At 30.8% G+C, this 21,246-nt stretch overlaps 1 protein-coding gene across 9 annotated transcripts in view; it reads left to right on the forward strand.

Annotated features, from left to right (window-relative positions):
• pasha (microprocessor complex subunit partner of drosha) overlaps window positions 1–21,246 on the forward strand; it is a 93,312-nt gene that overhangs the window by 21,337 nt on the left and 50,729 nt on the right. For all 9 annotated transcript variants that reach the window (XM_085812049.1, XM_085812052.1, XM_085812053.1 and 6 more), the window contains one exon: window positions 20,019–20,236. In XM_085812049.1, coding sequence (XP_085668175.1) covers window positions 20,019–20,236 — 218 coding nt within the window. The remainder of the gene's footprint in view (window positions 1–20,018; window positions 20,237–21,246) is intronic.

A 21,246-nucleotide genomic window follows, 5' to 3' on the forward strand; every position in this document is an offset into this window, starting at 1 on the left:
ACATTGAAAGAAATGTTTAATAAAATAAACAAATAAATACTGATTTTTTTCCCTCATAAATTTTGGTTTCTTTAAATGCATAAATAATTCATTATTTCACAAAAACTAGTTTATGTTTTTAATTTTATAATCTCTATATGCCATTTTACTAGATTTAAACTGATGATCTAAAATCCGCAAATTTCCAAAACCAAAGCTCTGGCAAACTTTATAAAGTATTCATTTTTGTGTTGATTTTAAGGAGATGAGGAACTACAGTACAAAGTCCGAGATCCTGACTCATCAGGACTTTGACAATTCCGGATTTGGTATTTTTCTAGATATTAGATCATCAATTTAAATCTAGTGAGATGGCATGCAGAAATTATAAAATTTAAAATATGAAATCGCAATTTATGAAATAATGAAGCATCTATGATCTAAAGGGTATCAAAATTAAAAAAAAAAAAAAAAAAAAAAAAAAGCTTAATATTTATCTGTTTATTAAACATTCCTTTCTAAATTATTTGATTTGCTTTATATTTTATGCTTATACTTTCTCTTGAATTCTGTAGAGAGACATAATTTCTTGTTCAGTTACAAAGTTCCACTGTTCAAGTCCTTTAGTTGCTTCATCAAGAATTCTGACTAACTTTTCAATCGAAATTTTTTTAAGTTTTCAATAACCTCTAGTCACTTTCTTCATTATCGGTAACAGTATTTTCTGGATGTAGAACCATACTATAGATTTCGCTGTCCGTTAATTGATTGGTGATTGGAACATTGCCATTGTAATGAAAAACTTCTCTTATATTATCTTCACCTTATTAGCTTTTCTCCACATTTCCTTACAAAATCCATTAATTGGAAAAGCAGATGCGCAGCTGTGGAGCCAAATTATTGATCACACAAATTCATGCTAAAATGATTGTTTCTTCGATAACAAGATATTTTATTCAGTGCCGAAGTGAAATTTTGAATCTGGTTTCTTCACATGCTTTCTTACGGGGAAAAAAATCAAATGCGCATGCGTAAAGCATTAAAAAAAATCCTAAAAATTTTTTTTTGCTGTCTTTAAGGTCCAGATTTTAGATCTCTCCGGATATTGGACGTTAGGATCTCAGACTTTGTACTGTACTTGGAAATTAATTTGAGTATTGCTACCTTATCTGTATTGTAACTTCTAAATTCTACACCTTACTTTATAAATTTCAATTTAAATAACTGCTCTGTAGGCTTCTTTTGAATTATATGTTGTTTTAAATTTTTTTTTCCCCACTAAGGAAAACTTTTCAAGATAAATTACACTGAGAGAAAAATTTAATGGTTTGATGAAAATTAATTAGACAAAAATAATGAAATAAACTTTCTAAAATTGGTAAATTCTAATATAGCATAAAGTTTACTGGGTATGAGTGTAAAGAAGAAACTCGATTTAAAATACTGTAGAGTCTCAGTCATCTGACCTGATCGGTAGGAAAAAAAAATTTCTGAAAAATTGCAAATTATTGAACTACCTAAGTAGCATCCATGCTTCATTGTTGACCTAGATAAGGAGTGGGCGAAACTCAATCTTTTATGAAATCCTGCACAACGACATTTTCATTTCTTTCTTACTGAATTTTGTATGCAAATTATTGAAAACAGCAGTATGAGGGTACATCTGCTATTACAGTATAAATATACACGACTATACTAGCTATCAACTTAACTTGAGAACATTAGATATGCCGGAAAGCATATGCATCTGCCGAAGAATATAGTCCTATCATTTCTAGCAGCTTTAATTTAGTAATTGAACAATGACATCAGAATATTGTTAAAATAAAAAGACTGATCGAAAATGGAGTTTAGGGAAAGATTATTTCACTTTTAAATTTTTGTTTGAAAATTAAACAGTAAACATAACATAGCTGTGATTTGGTAACTAGTAGGAATAGATCCCATTTTTGGTGTATTTTATTTATTTATATATTTTTTAAATTTCTGCTGGGAAGAAGTCTTTCCTCATCATGTCCTGTAAAAAGACAGGGCACTGTAAAAGATCATTTCCCTACTTGCATGATACACTAAAAAAGATTTTTTTGGCCTCCGGTTTAAAGTATTTATCCAAATGAGTTGATATTTTGTTTATTCTCTGTTTTAATGACTGTGTTCAGTTTAGATTACGGTATTTATCTTGTATTTATATGTCCTATTCTGTGGTGCATTGTGATAGCTCCAAAGAGGGAAAATGCGTCTGTTTATATGGAAGAAAAACTGAAAACTTTGAAGAGATTGGGCAAAGATGAAACATTATTAAAAATAGCACTGGATTATAACATAAGAAAAACAATCATAGGAGACTGAAAAGAGATAGAAAAGTGTCTCAATATCTGGGCCAATTTTGCCTTGAACTTCCAAAAGGAATTTAGTGTGACTTAACTGTTCAATTAATATTGGGTGGTGCAGTAAGTGAAAGAAAATGTGTGATATATGGCAGCTTACTATATATGGAGCAAAATATTCAGCAAATGAAAGCTTCAGACATAGTAAAAAGATGACTGGTGACCAAATATTTAATTGCGATTAGATGGAAGTAAATTACAAAATACTACTTGCTAAAACATTCACAGCTGAGTCTGTAGCTGAAGCATTTGGCTACAAGCCAAAACAAGAAAGAGCAATGATCCTTTCCTGTAATAATGTCATGGTAAATCATAAAAGGAAACTTTCTATGTTAGAATCATAAAAAAATTCAAGAACTTTAAAAAATATGTCGAAAAGACTCTTCCTGTCAAATATTTGAACCAGAAAAGTGATTAGAGAAGTTCAGTTATTATTTATGACTGTGCCACTGACTATCAAGTTTTTGAAAATAAATTAATTTGCTAAGAAATGCACTACAATCAAATGTTAATTTGGACACCCATAATCCGGACTTCAAAGTTACAAACTTTCTGCGCATGCGCAAAATACGTTTACGAATGCGCGTTTAATGTATAACGGACGGTATAAGCTAAGCTAAAATTATCTAATTCAGTTAATGTTGCAGATTGCGTTGTTCTTTAATCTTCGAATTGGATCCGGCTTATTATTTTTTGCAGACTATTGGACACCCATAATCCGGAATGATCTATAATCCGGACCTCAAAGCTACAAACTTTCTGCGCATGCGCGTAAGACCTTTACGGCTGCAAATACGCGTGTGTGCATGCGCAAAATATGTTTACGGATGCGCGTTTAATGTATAACGGACGGTATAAGCTAACCTAAAATTATCTAATTCAGTTAATGTTGCAGATTGCGTTGTTCTTTAATCTTCGAATTGGATCCGGCTTATTATTTTTTGCAGGCTGTTAGAGCAATTTTATAAAAGTAAGCTTGAACTTTCGATTATGTCAAATAGAATGTGTGATATATATTTACTAATATATAAAGGATCTACAAAGCGAAAGTATGTTTCGAAGTCCATTAAACAAAAAGTGGAATTGCTGCAAAAAATGGATAAAGGCATATCCTTTGTTTATCTAACCATTCCGAAATCTGTTTATCAATTTCACGCTGCTCTGCGTGTGTGTGTGTGGGGGGGGGAACTTCCGCACGCAGTGAACTGGAAGTTGATCTGTCAGCACTATCCTTATCTTCAGCAGGGCAGATCTTTTTTATTTTATTTAGCTTATAATTCCTTACTAAATGTAGTATTTCATCTCGATGTACTCCGCCTTTGATATGATTTAAATCAAATTCCTCGTCATTATAATTTGCTTCCGATAGCGAAGGTTATTGAATTGTTCGGTGGTTATTGAAAACGAAAAAATTTCGATTGACAAATTAGTCGGTATTCTCAACACAGCAATTATAGGACTTGAACAGCGGAACTTTGTAACTGAACAAGAAATTATGTCTGTTTATAGAATTAAAGAGAAAGTATTATTACATAAAAAAACGAAGCAACTTAAACAACTTGCATTGAAAGAAATGTTTAATAAAGTAAACAAATAAATATTAAGCTTTTTTTTGTAAATTTTGATACCTTTTAGATCATAATTGTTCTTTATTTCATAAATTACGGTTTCATATTTTTAACTTTATAATTTCTGCATGCCATCTTACCAGATTTAAACTGATGGTCTATAATCTGGAAAAATCGATAATCCGGAATCGCCGAAGTCCCGACGGGTCCGGATTAACGACTTTTCACTGTATAATGCTAATGATGCAGACACTTGCATAATGCCAGTAATAATTTAAAATTTTGAGAACCAAAATTCAAAATGACCAAAATTTATTTATTGGGAACGGGGTTTTCAGTTCAGACATATTGTATTCACTCTCCGCTTCTCTGTTAATTTGCTGTCGCTGTTCTTATTTACTTCAAAAATGTGAAAATTTATCAAACAGGCACACTTTATCTGTATTTATATCAAATATGTGATAATTAAAATAAGAGAATTATTCAGTTGGCAATGAATGCAGGTATCTCTGTTTTCAATATCTATATAATTTCAGCGAGTTTGACAGGATCCATATCTACGAAATCCGTATCTAGAAATTCTAGCTTCAACGAGAATTTCGTCTTAGAAATTAGAATATTAATATGCTTAGTTCTACAATACAAAGTTTGTCTACCAAATTAAAATAATTAATTTGCTCTCAGCTGCTTCGTTCTTCATCACAATGGTTACAGGTTTTTTTCTTCTGTTCACCCTGCGTGATGAAATATCATTGATGATCAAAAGTTTTAATGTCGTTCCTATATTCAAAAATGGAGGGAAATGTATTATATCTATGATTTAATAAGTGTGTCATTAAACTGCAGCATGCAAGTAATTTAGAGACTAATCTCAAATATTTGCAGAAAGAAAATGCTATCAATTTATTTTACATATGTTTCGCTGGATGTGAAATGCTCTTTATTTTTAGGTTTGGAATTTAGGGTGTAATTGTTGTTTATCCATAATAGAACTAGATAATTTCCTTTCAGTCAAAGCTTTATTAAATTATTTGTAATCATTTAGGTAAAACAAACTGTTACTGGTGCAGTGGGTTTTAAGTTTTTCAACAGTTGCTCTTGTTTACATTTCTACAAATTTGAGTTTGCTTATTATGGTTAAACATATAAGTTGTTAAAAAAAAAAAAATTATTGTAATTATTCAGATACTTTCATTAAATGATTTGGTAGTATTACTAAATTTTGTTGGTTCATTTAATATATTTTTGACTAGAATAGCTTAAAGATGTTCATAAAAAGGAATTAATTAATTAGAGCACTTAAAAATATTTTTAATTAAAGAATTGCTCATGATATGAATTATTTTGAAGCTTTGAATATGATGCTAAAAATTTACTTCAGTTTAAAGAAATTATGCAAAAAATCTTAAAATTTTTTCATATTAGGAATGTTTTAAAAATTTTAATGTAATAATAATTTACAGTTACAAATTGTAATTTTGAATTGTTTCGAGACTAAAATAAATGTAGGATGTAAATAATAGTGAAATATATATTGGTGTAAAAATTATGTGTTAATTATTAATATAAAGTGTTATTGAAATAAATATAAATGATATATGAAATTGAATAATAGTAATAAAATTAGGTGATGTAAGTAAATAGTGAAATTAAAAAAAAAAAAAAAAAAAAAAAAAAAAAGCTATGATATTCTGAAATTATGATGAATGCTTCTTTTACTTATATAATGAATAGTTAATTGTTAAGAATATAGTATGATGGCAGGTTTAGGTTAAGATTTTAGAAACCTTAAGCTCTTTAAAGATTTTGGTGCTCCCACATACATTTATGTGTAGTATTTTCCCATTTCTTCTCCCTCAGTCATTATTCAACTGCATCATACATTCCATGGGAAAACTTGCAATGGGAAATTTTCTGGTACTGCCTTCCTTTCCTTTTAATCGTTAATTGAATTTCGTGATTTGTTATAAATTATCAAAAGAGTTGAAGCAGATTTTGAAAGATCTTTTCTGGAGAAGAAGAATGATCATTAGGCTTACCAGACATTGATTTGGGACTGTCCCATTTTGAGATGATGTTCTAACATCACAGCCAATTTGCCATTTTATCCCAGATATTTGATAAAATTTAAAAGTGCTGAATATGCAAGAATCACATAAAAATAGTGCAGCCTGAGATAAAATGGTGATTTGGCAATCAAATTTCCCATCTGTTACATTCAATGTTGCTGATTGAAATATTTTTATCTAGATATGAATTCTTTAAATGTTTAGATGTTTTCTCCAAAATATGTGTGTATATTATAGCATGGGCCCTAATGAATTTAGGTACTATTTTATTTTTTCCTCCAGACATTTTTCACAGAATACATAATAGCATGTAGTTTATGAGATGGAGATATTTTTATTTCATTCTTCAAGTATTTCGTTTCAGTTAGACTTGACAGCACTGGAACTGATACTGGTGAAATCATTGTTAGGCATGAGTTCTGGCGAGGACTCAGTAGTTGGCCCCTAAATATCGAATAAGCTAGCAAGCTATCAAGGGCCTGAAATATAGCCGAGTTTAGTACAGCTTAGAGAGACATGTAGCCAAAAGGCGAACGTACGCTACTCGGAAACTCTGAGGCTCTCTCTCAACGTCAGTGGAACTTCAATGTAAATACCACTCTTACTCATTTGCATTAACTGCAATTCTAAAAACACATTCTGCTAGGAAATTGTAAGCTGAAATTAGGAAAGACAGGAAAGTAGCTTTATCTAAAGGTAACTGTTAAAAACTTAGGATAAACCTTACAACGTTTATGAATGAAATTTATTGTGTAAGCTGGTAAAGTTTGAGGACTGAAGAATTTTAATATTAATTTAAAGCTTTGAATTTAGCTAGAATTAATGAGAAATGGCATATGAATAATCTTCAATGTGATGGAAATCATTATTAACTTTGTCCTGTATCTTTGAGCTGACTTATCATGTAAACAGTTAAGGAGTGGCCAGCTATTTGGGATTATGACAGTCTACTTTTACCCCTTTCCAGAAGAATGCAGATTTGCAAGGATCATATTTTTCCCAAGAGTTGGGCAGTCCAGTACATACCGCAATATTTGGGTTAAGACTTCTTTTGAAAAGCTGGAAATGAAAAAGTTTGAAAGTTTCAAGTTTTTTGTTGACTGTAATAGAAAACAGAAAGGAAATTGTTGCAATCTAACCTACTCTAACAGCTCTTAGAGTAGGTTAGATTATTTGAATATGACAGATCATATTAGGGCTGCCTAAGGGAGAAATGTCTTCGAAAGGGACAATCTAAGGGAAATTGTCAGCCATTATGGTATTTTGAGTGTATAAACATAGTCTGCTGATTTTTCTGTTTTAAATCCACAAGACTAACATTTATTAGCAACGCTGAGTAAATATTTGTTAGGATTTCTTGGATTTGGTGTGCATCATTATTTGTTTAATTTTTCATCAGCTTTCTTTAGTAATTGTTTTTTTTTCATGCGTTCATTACTTAAATATTTAAATAAATTTTTCATCAGTTTTGGTTTGGCTACTATTTGGAAAAGACACCATTATGGAAAGATGTTATGTTAGCTTTTTAAGACAAAGTGTTTATGTTAATCATGTGTTCTGTTTATGTTAATCATGCAGAAAACTATAAAATACATATAATCAGCTCATTTGTTTCTGAGAATCAAATCTATGAGGAACTGTTCATGTTTAATTCATTTAACTGTTTGTATACTGATAGACTTATCAGTTTTTAAATACTTAAAATTGGTTGAATAAGGTGAAAATTTTAAGAAATGTGTTCTGCGTCCTTTACTTATAAAGAATAAAAACTTTCTTCTTAGTTTTATGTGATAGGAATAACACTTAATATTCTTTTAAAATTCTAAATGCTTTTTGAAGTTAAGATGATTTTTAATGACCAAAATTGTGTCTATTTTCTGTTGGTTTGTCATAAAACAACATACAGTCAAAAGTCTTTAATCCGGACTCGTCGGGACTTCGGCGATTCCGGATTATAGATCATCAGTTTAAATCTGGTAAGATGGCATGCATGATGTCTGTCTATTGAAATTATGAAATTAAAAATATGAAACCGTAATTTATGAAATAAAGAACAATTATGATCTAAAGGGTATCAAAATTTACAAAAAAAAAAAAAAAAAAAAACTTAATATTTATTTGTTTACTTTATTAAACATTTCTTTCAATGTAAGTTGTTTAAGTTGCTTCATTTTATGTGATAATACTTTCTCTTTAATTCTATAAACAGACATAATTTCTTGTTCAGTTGCAAAGTTCCACTGTTCAAGTCCTATAATTGCTATGTCGAGAATACCGACTAATTTGTCAATCGAAGTTTTTTCGTTTCCAATAACCTCTGTGTCACCTTCTTCACTATCAGAAGCGAATTATAGTGATGGGGAATTTGATTTAAATCATATCAAAGACGGAGAACATCGAGATGAAGTACGACATTTAGTAAGGAATTATAAGCCAAATAAAATAAAAACATCTGCCCTGAAGATAAGGATAGTGCTGACAGATTAACTTCCAATTCATTGTGCGCCGCGACATGGCCCCCATCCCCCCGCAGAGCAGCGTGAAATTGATAAACATATTTCGGAATGGTTAGAGAATCAAAGGATGTGCCTTTATCCATTTTTTGCAGCAATTCCACTTTTTGTTTGATGGACATTGAAACATGCTTTCTCTTTGTAGATCCTTTGGCAGCTCCAGCATCAGAAATTCTATTTTACATAATCGAAAGTTCAAGCTTACTTTTGTAAAATTGCTCTTACAGTCTGCAAAAAATAACTAGCCGGATCCAATTCAAAGATTAAGGAACAACGCAATCTGCAACATTAGTTGAAATAGATAATTAAATAATTTTAGCTTAGCTTATACCGTCTATTATACATTAAACGTGCATGCATAAATGTATTATGCACATGCGTGAATACATTATGCGTTGACGCATGTGCAGAAAGTTTGTAGCTTTGAGGTTCGGATTATAGATCATTCCACATTATGGGTGTCCGGATTACCGACTTACTATTTAATAAAGTAATGGTATTCAGCTTTTTATGTTAGTGTACCTATTTTTTATAAATTAGTATCCCATTGTATTTATAAATGGATTTAAAAGTCAATAATTAACACAGAGTATTTTTATTGTTAATTAAGTTTTACATTTTTCTTAAAAATAAATTAATGAACTTCTACTTACCAAAATCATTAAGCCAAGAAATAGAATCATACATAGAAATTTTAAAAATTTAGCGTCTTTATAGAATTTTCTTTAATTAGAAAAATTATATAGATAATAACAAGTTTCTAACCTTTTTTTTAATTTATTAATTTTTAAACCTTATATCATTAATAAATATCTAGAATCACATCAAATTAACAATAGTATAACTAAGACACAATAACACGCCGAATAAATACTAATTCAGAAGTCAAACAACAAAAATCAGCGTTATATTTAAATTTTGTAAATATAACGCTGATTTTTGTTGTTTGACTTCTGAATTAACAATAGTATATAAATTTTTATAAAGTGAATTTGTACTAAAAGAAGTATCCAGTATTAGTTTCTGAAAATACACTGAAACTTCAGTTAAGATGACATGACATAGGTTAAGCAGTTTATATCACATTACCAAATTATAGGAAAATGGAAAAAAAAAAAAAAAAAAAAAAAAAAACTAAAATGTAAATATTTGAAGAATAAAAGTGAAAATTGCTAATTTTTTCATAAATTTATACAAAAATTAAAATTTTTGTAAGGTTTATAATGAATTGAAAATGTGAATTAATGTTTACTTCAATACATAAGTATATCTGTGCTTTCTCCTGCCTTAGTTTGAAAGAAAATTTTTGCAGCAGCTTATTATGGTGATCTTTGTGACAAATTATCAGATCTATAATTCAAAGTAAATCATGCACTATAACTTATTATCCATTATCATTCATATTTTTAATAAACTTTTGGACCTGTCTGTTACATTAGTAATACTTAAAATTGTGAACATTGCTTTGGTCTAAGGACTGTAGTACAGATGTTGCTTTGGGAAACAAAGTGCAGTTCAACTGTGGAGAGATTTTGCAATATAAGGATGAGAAATAACAGTTATGAACAATAAAAGTTTTCTATTTTCAATGAAAATTTTCAAATTTTTTAATTCAGCACATAAAAATTCAACAGATGAATTTTTGACATTTTTCATGCAGTGTAGTTTAGATTTTCCAGTATGTTATGTGTCCAAAAATATCTGGATACCTATTGTATAGTTGGAGATTCCTGTGGCATACATTAATTGACTATCGGTGCAGCATTTTTCATCAGTTACAGTCTGTTCTTATTGGAGAAGACTTTCCCAGTACCTTATACATATCTGCTAAAATAGCTTCCATTTGTCTATGAGTCTTGCAACTCCATTAGTCTTGCAAGATTGATTGTTTAGCCATATGTATAATCTGCATTTTAATTCTTCCCAGAGGGTTCATGGTCCTTCCCAGAGGGTTTTTTAGCATCCATTTTTTCATTCCGCATAAGCACAATTTCTTTTGATGGACAAACTATCTGGCTGTAACAAAAGTATTCCGCCAAGAAAATGTTCTTAATAAAATTAGAAAAAGAAATGAAAGCAGTACCTATAGTGATGGTAGTAATCACCCCCCAAATCTAGGATTTTCTGCCAACGTTTTGGTAGTTTTTCAAAGCCTTCGGGTCAGAAACTTGGTAGCCGCGAGTCCAAAATCAGATCTACCGTATTTTGGCCGTCCTGTGCAGAATGGAAGATAGCACCAACAAGATGTAGCTGCAGGTGTGAAAAAAGGTAGAAGTCCAACGGAGCGATGTCGGAGCTATATGTGTGTGTGACGAAAGATCCCATTTAAGTTGTGCAGAGTTCAGCCAGTGGTCTTGCATTATCTTGATGGAACATTACTTTTGCGCTGGAACTCAGTTTGACTTTTTCCTTGATAGCGATACCCTTTGTGAATAATCTCACCGCCCATGGCAGTCTCGCCAAAAACAAAGCATGATCTTTTTGTTAGTCAAATTACACTTTACAATACTACTGATGGCCTCACTGGAAGCAGACCAACTGCTTATTGGCCTGTATTGTTAAAGTAAATCCACTTTTCATCACTAGTGATGATCCAGTCCAGAATTTTGTCCCTGCGTTGATATTCGAGCAGATCAGTGCAGTCCCGAACACGTCTGTCATTATGTGTCTGAATCGGCTGATGCGGCACACCCAGCGATTGAACTCGTACATCAAATTTATGCTATGCATAGAGCAACTAATGGACATACCACTAATGTCTAACTAATTAGCAAGCTCTTGAGTAGTTGCATACTGATCTTATTCCACAAGTTCTTGCAGGAAGACCTCATCAACATTAGTAGGGTAGTGAGAGCACTGTGCTTCTTGAATGTCATAGTCCTAGTTTTTCAACTTTTGGTACCAAACCTTCACGATGTCGTATGATACAACATAAAGCTGTACACATTTTTTGACATTCTGTAACTGACTTTTTGCAACAGAACTGGAAGTAAATGATGGTTCTAATTTGGTAGCATGGAAGTTCCATTTCAGACACCTTGTACTTAATGATAGTGATACTTTTTTTATAAATTTCACAACACAATGTTCTAAAGCAAGTCTCTCTCTTTCAAATGGCAAAAATCATATGACAAAATATGATTAAATATGCCAATACGAACTGTTTGCACAGACGATATTTGCGGTGATGGGAAGCTTTCATTAAAACCTAATAGTGAACTTAATGATGCAGAAATGGTCCCATCACCACAGATTTGGAGATGCAGTGTTATCAAGTTACATCTTAGTATTCAACGTTTTGGCCACAGGAATAAAAGAGCCTTAGCAGAACTTTGAAAAACGAACCCAAACCCTTATGCTTTCTTGACTAAATCTGGCAGATGTCACAAAACACTCAGACATAAAGTGATCATTTGTCATCTGCCAAACAGGCCTGTTCAAGCAAAATGAAATACTTTCTTGCACACTTAACAGGTTGCTGTAAATACTCTGGATCTTTCCAAATGATAAGGTGTTTGTCATCAGAATAATTCAAAGTCCCATCAAAGACTTTCAGAAGTGTGAATGATTTAATAAAAAATCCTTTAATCAGTTTTCCAATCAACAAGCTCTTGTGCCAGCAATCTGTGAGCAGCATAATGGCATGTTGTAAAGAACCACACCCCATAAATCTGCTAGTACACTGGTTAGTTCTGTTGAATCTGTATCAAACAATTTTAACCTGAACATTTATGTCTGTATTCTCTTGTAGAAACGTGATAATAGCATTCTGAGTTTCTCTTTGCCATCAATGATCAAAATCCAATCTTATTTCTTGATGTTGTTGGTGTATGACGTTATTGGTGTACGGCATTATCATCTCCTCTGCCATATGTTTCTAATCTCCAGAAACCTATTCTTAATCTCAGAATTCTGCTTCAAAAACTCCAAGGGCTTCTGCTTAATATAATTGAGTTTGACTTACTTCTAAATGACCAGAAAGAGATCATGAAATGGAAGAAATTCTTAATGTGAATTAACATAGTTTATCAAATCTGGGGATAATGGAGGAAATTTTTCAAAGAAAAGTATAACCATCTAATTTTTGAGTGCAGCTGAAGTCTTAAGCCCTTTGTTATTGGAAAAGTTGTATTTTTAATTAATTTAAAAATGTAGATCTTAACATCTGTGATAGATGGCAAAACCTTGTGTGTGAGCTTTTTGTATGCTAGTAGTAAAGCGAATGTGATGCCAATCATTTTCACAGACTGTTTAGTCATAGTAAATAGAGAGACGAAGTAGGAAAATTGAAGTATTCTTTCTATTATTATAGGCAATTGTGTCAGTCATCATCATTATTTACTGCATCATAAAACATTTCATGTCTATCAATTAAGCTCAAATACAACTGTATGGCAAAAATTGTGTTTCAAGCATTCAGGCTTTGTAACAGAAAATCTTTACTGTAATGTCAAGGTGTCGCAGTTATAAGTCTGTAAACGAACTTGTCATTCCTCTTGAAGAACCCTTGTATGATGATACTGGTAATAATGCTTCACTATTTGATTGACAGCGGCATGCCAATAGCATTTCAGATTTGTAGAATTTGAGACTATATTTACAGATGATTGGCTGTGAAAACTGAAAAGTTGTGAATTTTCATAAGAATGTACAACTAGTAGCAGTTTGATTGATCCTGAACTTTTCAAAGAAGGAATTAGTTTTTTAACAATGAAAATGAAAATGAAATTTTCCAGTGATGAACTGGGAAATGAAGATGCTTTATCCCTCATAGGATACTGAAATGTTACAATAGTATCTTGTTCATAACCCAAAATTGATGAAAATCATTAAATATACAACGAAAGAATAGGAACACTATATTAAACAGATAAAATAGAGAAAAATTATATTTTAATTTTACTGTACCTGTATAAAGGAGAGTGAATAGGCATAAGTGAAAAATGATGAAGAAGACATTGTTTGGATGTGAACTTTCTTTCCATAAAAAATATCATGTAACTATCATCTTTTACCTTTTGTTTGTCATAAAGCAAACTCCACTCTGATTAAGATCACAGGGCATCTGTTTCACTCAAAATTTGTCCAGGGTAATTTGTTGTCTCTTACATTTTAAAACATTTTTGAAGCAAGACATGGCATTGTCATTGAAAATGCTTATGCTATAACTTGCTATTGCTTTGTTAGGGTGATGTCATTATGTAGAAATTTTACATCTTGCCCCAATTTGAACAAATTTTGTGGATCATAGAAATTCTTTTCTTTTAAACTCATTTTCTTCCAAAATTACCTTGTGTTGTTGTGTCTAATATTATTGTGGTAAGCCTTCAAAGTTTATGCCTGCAACCTATTCTGACAATAATTTCCGGCAAGAATTTGTGGTTCTGTAGATCACTTGTTGCCAGGCTTTGTAATGAGAGTTAAGCAAAGGAAAATATTAAAATGTTTCCAAAAGTCCCTAATTGTTAATTATGTGGCATAGGTTATGTCAAAATACTTTCAAAAATCATTTGTTCTGACTTCAGTTCGTAACTCGAGATGCAGTTTGTCATCTGAGTAATTTTTTATTCAGTTAATTTGTGAAGTAAAGCATTTGTGATCCAAAGCTCAACTGTATCTAATCAGTGTAATATATCTGAATGATATTTTATTATAAACATTTGCATCATTATTGTAATTAGTAAAATATGTTTCTAACATCTTATATTATAAACTTTAATACAAAATAATTGTTTACATGCTATCTAATCATGAGCTTTTTTATACTCCTTTCTTTCTCTAGTACTCAACAAGAATTGTTTAACAGGAGGTTCAATAATAATATTTCTGTACTTCTGTATTAGTCACCTGATTTTTTTAAATCACCCTTCAGTTATCTTCATGTTTATTGCAAGATTTATTAAAATTTATTTAACATAAAAGGATTAGTAGGTATGATAGATGCAGAGATAATTTCTTACAGCAAATCACTCTAGAGATCCTTTTTTCAAAAAGATTATGAAGCCAAAACTGACTAATATTTGTATTACTGCAGTAACTTTCGATATTTGGATCTATTTCCTAGTGCAAGCGTCTGAATGGTCCTCAGGATCGCTTCATGCTCTTCTAGTATTTTTTAATGTTGTAGAAACCATTAGGTTTGGTGAAGCAGGAAACATAAAAAATGAGCAATGCCCTTTCTGGGATTTGAACTCCAGACCATCCGATTGCTGATCAAATGTGTTTTTTAATTATACCATGAAGGCATACAATAATTAGAGAGAAAATATCTTACAATGTTATATGAGGGAATTCAAGTGATCATTGCAGCTGAGCCCATATTTTGCATTTGATTAATTGGTGATATTGATGGATTGGGGCTCCAGCGTGTGGGTGTGCCTAATTTGGTGCTTTGTTGTACTATGGGACATGATGTATATGACATCATTTGTCATTTGCTTCTAGATGAGTGAAGGTACATATTCTTATCACATCCAAGGGTGGTCTTAGTGTTAGCTGACTTTCTTTGCTATTGCTTGTGTTGTTGCTATCTATTAAATCTATCTAGCACTAATAAAAAATGCAACACTGCATGGGTGCAATGTACTTGAAGCGGGGAAAAAAATTTGAAGGGTCAAATGTGGATTTATTTTGTAAAAGTCAAATGGTCATTCCAAAATGTCATTATGCAGATGCTTCCAGTATTTAGATCTCTTGTCAGGTGCTAGTGTCTGTTTGGTCCTTGGGATCATTACAACTGAATTAAAAAAGGAAAGTTAAGGGACTATTGTAAATTAGAGTTATCATTTTATCTTACATTATAGAGTTTGGCTTCCTTTGGGTGTAAACTAGTTCCAAACCCTAATAGATTTTAAGAAAATTAAACGCACTTCTTGTGATAATAGAATCTGGTTCAACGACTGAATTTTAGCAATGGGATCCGTAATAAAATATTTTAATATCAAAGAATGTGTACTGAGACTAATCTCAGTTTTCAGTATACTGTGAATCTTTGTATTCAACACTTAAATTTATTAGAAATAAATATCAATCTGTTTTAACTAATCAGCATTTAACTGAGCTTGTGCAAACTGCTCTAAAAAGTCATCAACCAAACTTTTGGCAGCTAACCGCTGAGATGGACAATATTCATAAAGCATACACAGGCAAATCTAACTTTTAAAGAATTTCTTTACAAATTTGTTTGATAGAATCTGGACAGTATTTTCATTCATTAATCTTTTAATTGTTTTTGAATAACATCATTAAGCTTCTTAACTAACAAGAAATAAAATAATGACATTTCGCATTGATCAATTTGAAGACTACTAATGACTTTGTAAAAACAAATCGAATAAATTACTTTCTTTTGGACATTGATTAGTTTTAGTTTATCATATTTCAATATATAAGTTTTACTTACATAAGAGCACACCACTTGCTTGTGAGAGCCGTGCTATGGGCACCCTGTTATATAATATACTGTATTGTTTCAAGGGGTGGTAGAAATAAAAATCATAACTTTTTCCTAACAAAACAGTGTAAAGGTATGGTTAAAATAGCTTTAATAAGAACTGGTAGAATACTGGAAGCAGGCAAAGGTAAATTTAATGGAAATAGTGAGTGAGGAATTAGATAACTGTGATCCCATGCCAATAAATACTTGTAATTATAAAGCTACATTATCAGCAAAGGAACGCACAAATCTGAAAAGTAACTTCTAAACTGAAAACACACCAAGTGGCCATTTTCATATAATTGTAATTGTTTACATCAGTCTGAAAATGAGCTTATGATTAGGCTTATTGTGAGAAGACAGAAAGTATTGGACATGTCAGAGCTATCCTGTTTCATCTTTGTCATTTGGTGTGCATTTAGGAATTTAATTTTGTTGCCTTTACTTCCTCTGTAAACTGTGAACATGAGAATATGACATTCTCTTTGTATGTACTGTGCATTAATCAGTAGAGACATTAGGTTATTTTGAAGCAGGAGACATGAAAAATGAGCAATACCCTCTTTGAGACTCAAACCACATACCTCTCGAATATGCACAGAGCATGCTGACGATTACACTACAAAGGCATGCTGAAAAATAGGGAGCAATACCTAATATACCCCCTTTTAAAAGACGACTGGTTATTAGATGACCCAGTTGCCAAATCCTAGTGGTAGAGATTTATCATTCACCACTGTTTTTAGTTTGGACACCACTGTAGAGACATTAGGTTATTTCGAAGCAGGAGACCTGAAAATTGAGCAATTTCTCTGGGACTCAAATACACACCAAACGGGCTATTACACTACAAAGGCATGCTAAGAAGGTGGGAGAAATATCTTATAAATCCATTTCAAAATATATTTCCAAACATAAAAATACTCGAATAAATTTATCAGTATGTTATATATAGGATGCCTCACATAATCATTATGCAGGTTGCTGTTTGTTATAGGTTCCTTTGGGAATCATTGTAATTTGTTCTCAAGTCCAGTCCAAAATAGCAAAATATAAGAACATTCAGTGAAATCTGAAATGTTATTTTTGTGTTAATACTTTGTTTGAAACTGTTAATTTAATGTAGGAATTTTGGCTTAATTTTAAAAGTTACTTGATAAATATATTATTTATACAAAAAAGGAGGTAGTTATATTACTTCATAATAAATTTTTATGAATTCGGTGTAATGTAATTAGAAAATATTAAAAATAAGTTATTTTCATGAATATGTGAATTTAGTAATATATGTTATGTTTTTATTGGATTTCTGATCATCATTCTGATTCAAACTGTCTAGTTATATGTTGTATTTTAATGAGGTTAGGAAAAGCTGCATAAAAGATTCCAAAGAAGGTTAAGTATGTAATGTAAGTGGCAAAATGTAATTGCGTGAATACTTTTTTTTTAAATTTATAGATTGAAAATTTCAATAAAGTTTAATAATTTTAAGTTTTTAATGTTTTGTAAAGAAGTATTTAGCCGTCATTAGAAATGTATCTTCATTTCCGATAACAACATTTTATTTTAGCAACATACACTTTTATTATAATAAATGTATTTGAAATATACTAACTGATTGCACACCAAATTAACACAAAAATGGTAATATTAATATGCATAAAGGTTTTTTTTTATCCTCCCTCCTTTTTTTTTTTTTTTTTTTTTCTAAAATTTATTTTTTTTAAAAAATCTCTATACTAAATAGAAGATGCTGACTTGCTTGGATTTAGAGGAATTAGTTATCACTTATCTAAATTTGAATTTTTGAATTATTCATTGTAGAAGTAGCAAATTATATTATGCGGGATATTTTCAAAGTTCTAGAAGTTTAGGTATAATTTTTTTTTGTTTTGTTAATTTTCATCGATATTACAATGCAGTTGCAAGAGTGACAGAAGAGCTGAGGTTTAGGGACTGTACTAATTAAATTGTGTCTGTAAAATAAATTCAATAGAATTTAATTATTAAATTGATATCATGATTACAAAAATGTATATTTCTTTCAAAGTAATAAGGGTTTTCATCAAATGTATAATCTTTTTGTGTGATTTTACTGAACTGCTTGAAATAATATTCTTTAAGCATCAAATGCAAAGTAAATGTGTATTAAAAATAAGATACATTTAATTAAGATGTACATATATCTAACTTTTGCATGTAATAAATTCTTTGCCAAAATTTTTCTAGAGACTTTAATTTTACTGTTTAAGTGTTTGCAAGAAAAAGAACATCCAGTACTTCTGTTTAAAAAATACTGTGTTTATTATTGTCAGTCAAAAAGAGATTCTTACAAAAATAATTTTAGCATTAGAATTTTGAGAGACATGTTTATGATTGTGTTTAAATTTTACTGAAAGGTGTCAGATGTACTTATATGGATTCTATACAAACTAAGATGGATTTGTGAATCCGAATAAAATTCTAAAACTGTGTAACATTTGCATTTCCCTCTTAAATCATTAATTAAATTGAAAATTAGGAAAAAGATTTGCTGAATACACAAAAGATTTTACGAAGTGAGTTTTCTGGTTTTGAAATCCAGTAATTTCTAAGTTATGGATTATATGCAATATTAATATTCATGTACATTTTCATTAATGCAATGTACATTTATTATTTCATTAAAAGAAAAATATTTAAATCTGCATACATACAGATTTTTTTGTGGTATATTGTGTAACAGATATGAATTCTTCTTTCAAAATGTTCAGTTTATATTATATAGTATGCAAAGTGTTCATCCAGTGTTGCTATGCAGTGTGCATGAAGGCAGTACAAATGAAAGAAAGGATAATTGAGTTAAAATTTCATAGAGCAGTAGTAAGATGAAGTTCTACCTCATTATGAAGTACATTATTACCTGAGTGATGATCTTGGCTTAGCTGTGTTCAGACAGCCATCGAAGTCTTCTGATCTTTCACCTGGTGATTTTTTTCTTTTGTTAATTTAATTAAGAGAGTGTATGTGCCTTCACTGCCAACAGTATCAGAGGAGTTTCATGGTGCCATTATAGCTGTTTTGATGATTGCCAAGGATGAAATATTCCAAGGCATATAGGCATGTTGGACATTTGCCATATAACAAGAAAATACACTTCAAGCATTTATAGTATTCTGACTGAAACTTGAAAGATTTTAACTTGATTTCATACAGTTCTCATGTCCCCCCTCCCAACGCTAAATACAATATTTTGAAACTTGATGAATCATTTGTGGGAAAGGGATTGCAACAAATGTCATATAGTCAAAAATAAAATCCAATAAGACATATTGCTACTCATTTCTGAATTCTGATTTTTTTTTTTTTTTTTAAATACTAGACTTTAACAATATATCCTAAACTTAGTGTCATACAGCTACACAGTATATATCTGTATTATAAATATTTGCCTTACAAAATTATACTGAATTGTACTTAATAGAGATGCATTAAACAGTAGGAATGTGAATCAATCTAGTAGTCTAATCCTTACAGTAAATAAAAGATGTGATTACTGAGTAGCTTCTCACCTGGGTACTTTGTTTTGAGTATATAAAAAATATTGTAAATTGTATAGTTATCTGAAAAATGTTGTAGAGACTTCTGATTTCTTTTGCTTTATTACTGAATTATACTTTTGTTTTCATTTAAGAGTGAATAAAAAATGAATTGTTTATTATATAAATTTCAAATTGCAAATGCTTATCTCTGTTGTAGTCGGCACTTTGTCAACTTGCCATTCAGCTAATTTTTATAATTTAAAACCAGTATACCAATCATTTAATTCATTTGATTATTATATAAGAAAAAAATCTTAATTCTTTTTTAAATTTCAGCTTTATTTTCCTTTTATATTCAATTTTATAAATCCTGAAACCATTATTTTGAACTTATAATTTTAGCTATAAAAGTGTTAAAAGATATCAAGAAAATTCAACATGTACCTACATTTGTTTCTTGAGTCATATTAAATTTTAATACATCATCTATCTATAAAGTTTTATAATACTTAAAAATGGTATAAAATTAAGTATTTGTTTCTATAGTGGGACTACTGGAATGATGGAATTTGATATATTGGATGAATTTGAGAGTAATGACAATGATATGGAAGATGGGTATTCTGAAGAGGATTCTGACCTGTCATTGGATGAAATTGATGCCATGCTTGATGCTAGTTTATTGCATAGAAAACGTTCTACTAAAAATGACGGTGGGGATAATGATCTTGAACATGAAGAAAAACAAAAGGTAATTTTAAAAGGTAAGCAAATGAATGAATTTTTATTTTTGCATGCTTGCATATCTATGTGTAACTATGTGTAAATTTCTCCAGAGGCATAAAAATATTTTCCCTTCTTTGTTACTGCAAAATTTTGTGGAATTGATTAAGATAAAATACTGATTTCCTTTTAATAGAGTTAGTGATCCAAATTTCATTTAGTAAAATTATGACTTTCCTTTCAATACTACTAATAGTATTAAGTATTTAAAAATATACTCATATGTGTGAGAATTAAAGCACTGCGAAGAAACAAGCATAATAGCTTAAAATTATAAAGAGTGAGAAATAGAACCTGATTATGATTGAAAATGGAGATCAGATGTCATGTCTGGACTCAATAGAATGCTCTGAATGAACAAGTGAAGCAATAAACAGAGGATTGTCAAGGAAATGGATGGTTAATATGTTTCCATCAAGGAGCAAGCAACTGTCCGGTAGAAGTCTGAGTTACTTTGTTCATGCTGATAAGCACCATATAAGCCACTTGCAAAATTGCAGTGAAGACTAATTATTAGGTGTTATGAAGAGGGATTTTCATTTGTTTTTACATTGTTACTGGTATAAGGAATAACATCATGTCAGCCATACAGGTGGGGAAGGCACAAGGTGGGAAGAACTGGACAAGCCAAAATTTTGGCAATGGGCCACAGAATGTGACAACACTGTGGGGTGATTGTCCACATGATAGTAATGAACAATGGAGCTTTCTTTTGAGTATTTTAAAGGTATCAAATTTTATGAATTTGATATTATATGCTGTACTCATGATTTTATGGTATTTTTGTTGGAGATTCTCATGACTGAGATTTAGCATTGTCTCAGGCTGCAATGGCATGCAGACTGGCAGCAAGTCATGTTTCCTGTAAAGACCTGCTTATCACAAAAGAACTTCGTCACAGAGTATATTTGAAACTAGTCAAGGACAAGTCCTAGCCAGTGATGGTAGCCATATCTCTACTGCTGACAGATTTCTCATGCTTGCCTACAGA

This window comes from Stegodyphus dumicola, chromosome 2 (genome assembly GCF_044657685.1).
Source record: "Stegodyphus dumicola isolate Sdum_Otavi_A_Nest chromosome 2, ASM4465768v1".
Taxonomy (NCBI): Eukaryota; Metazoa; Arthropoda; class Arachnida; order Araneae; family Eresidae; genus Stegodyphus; species Stegodyphus dumicola.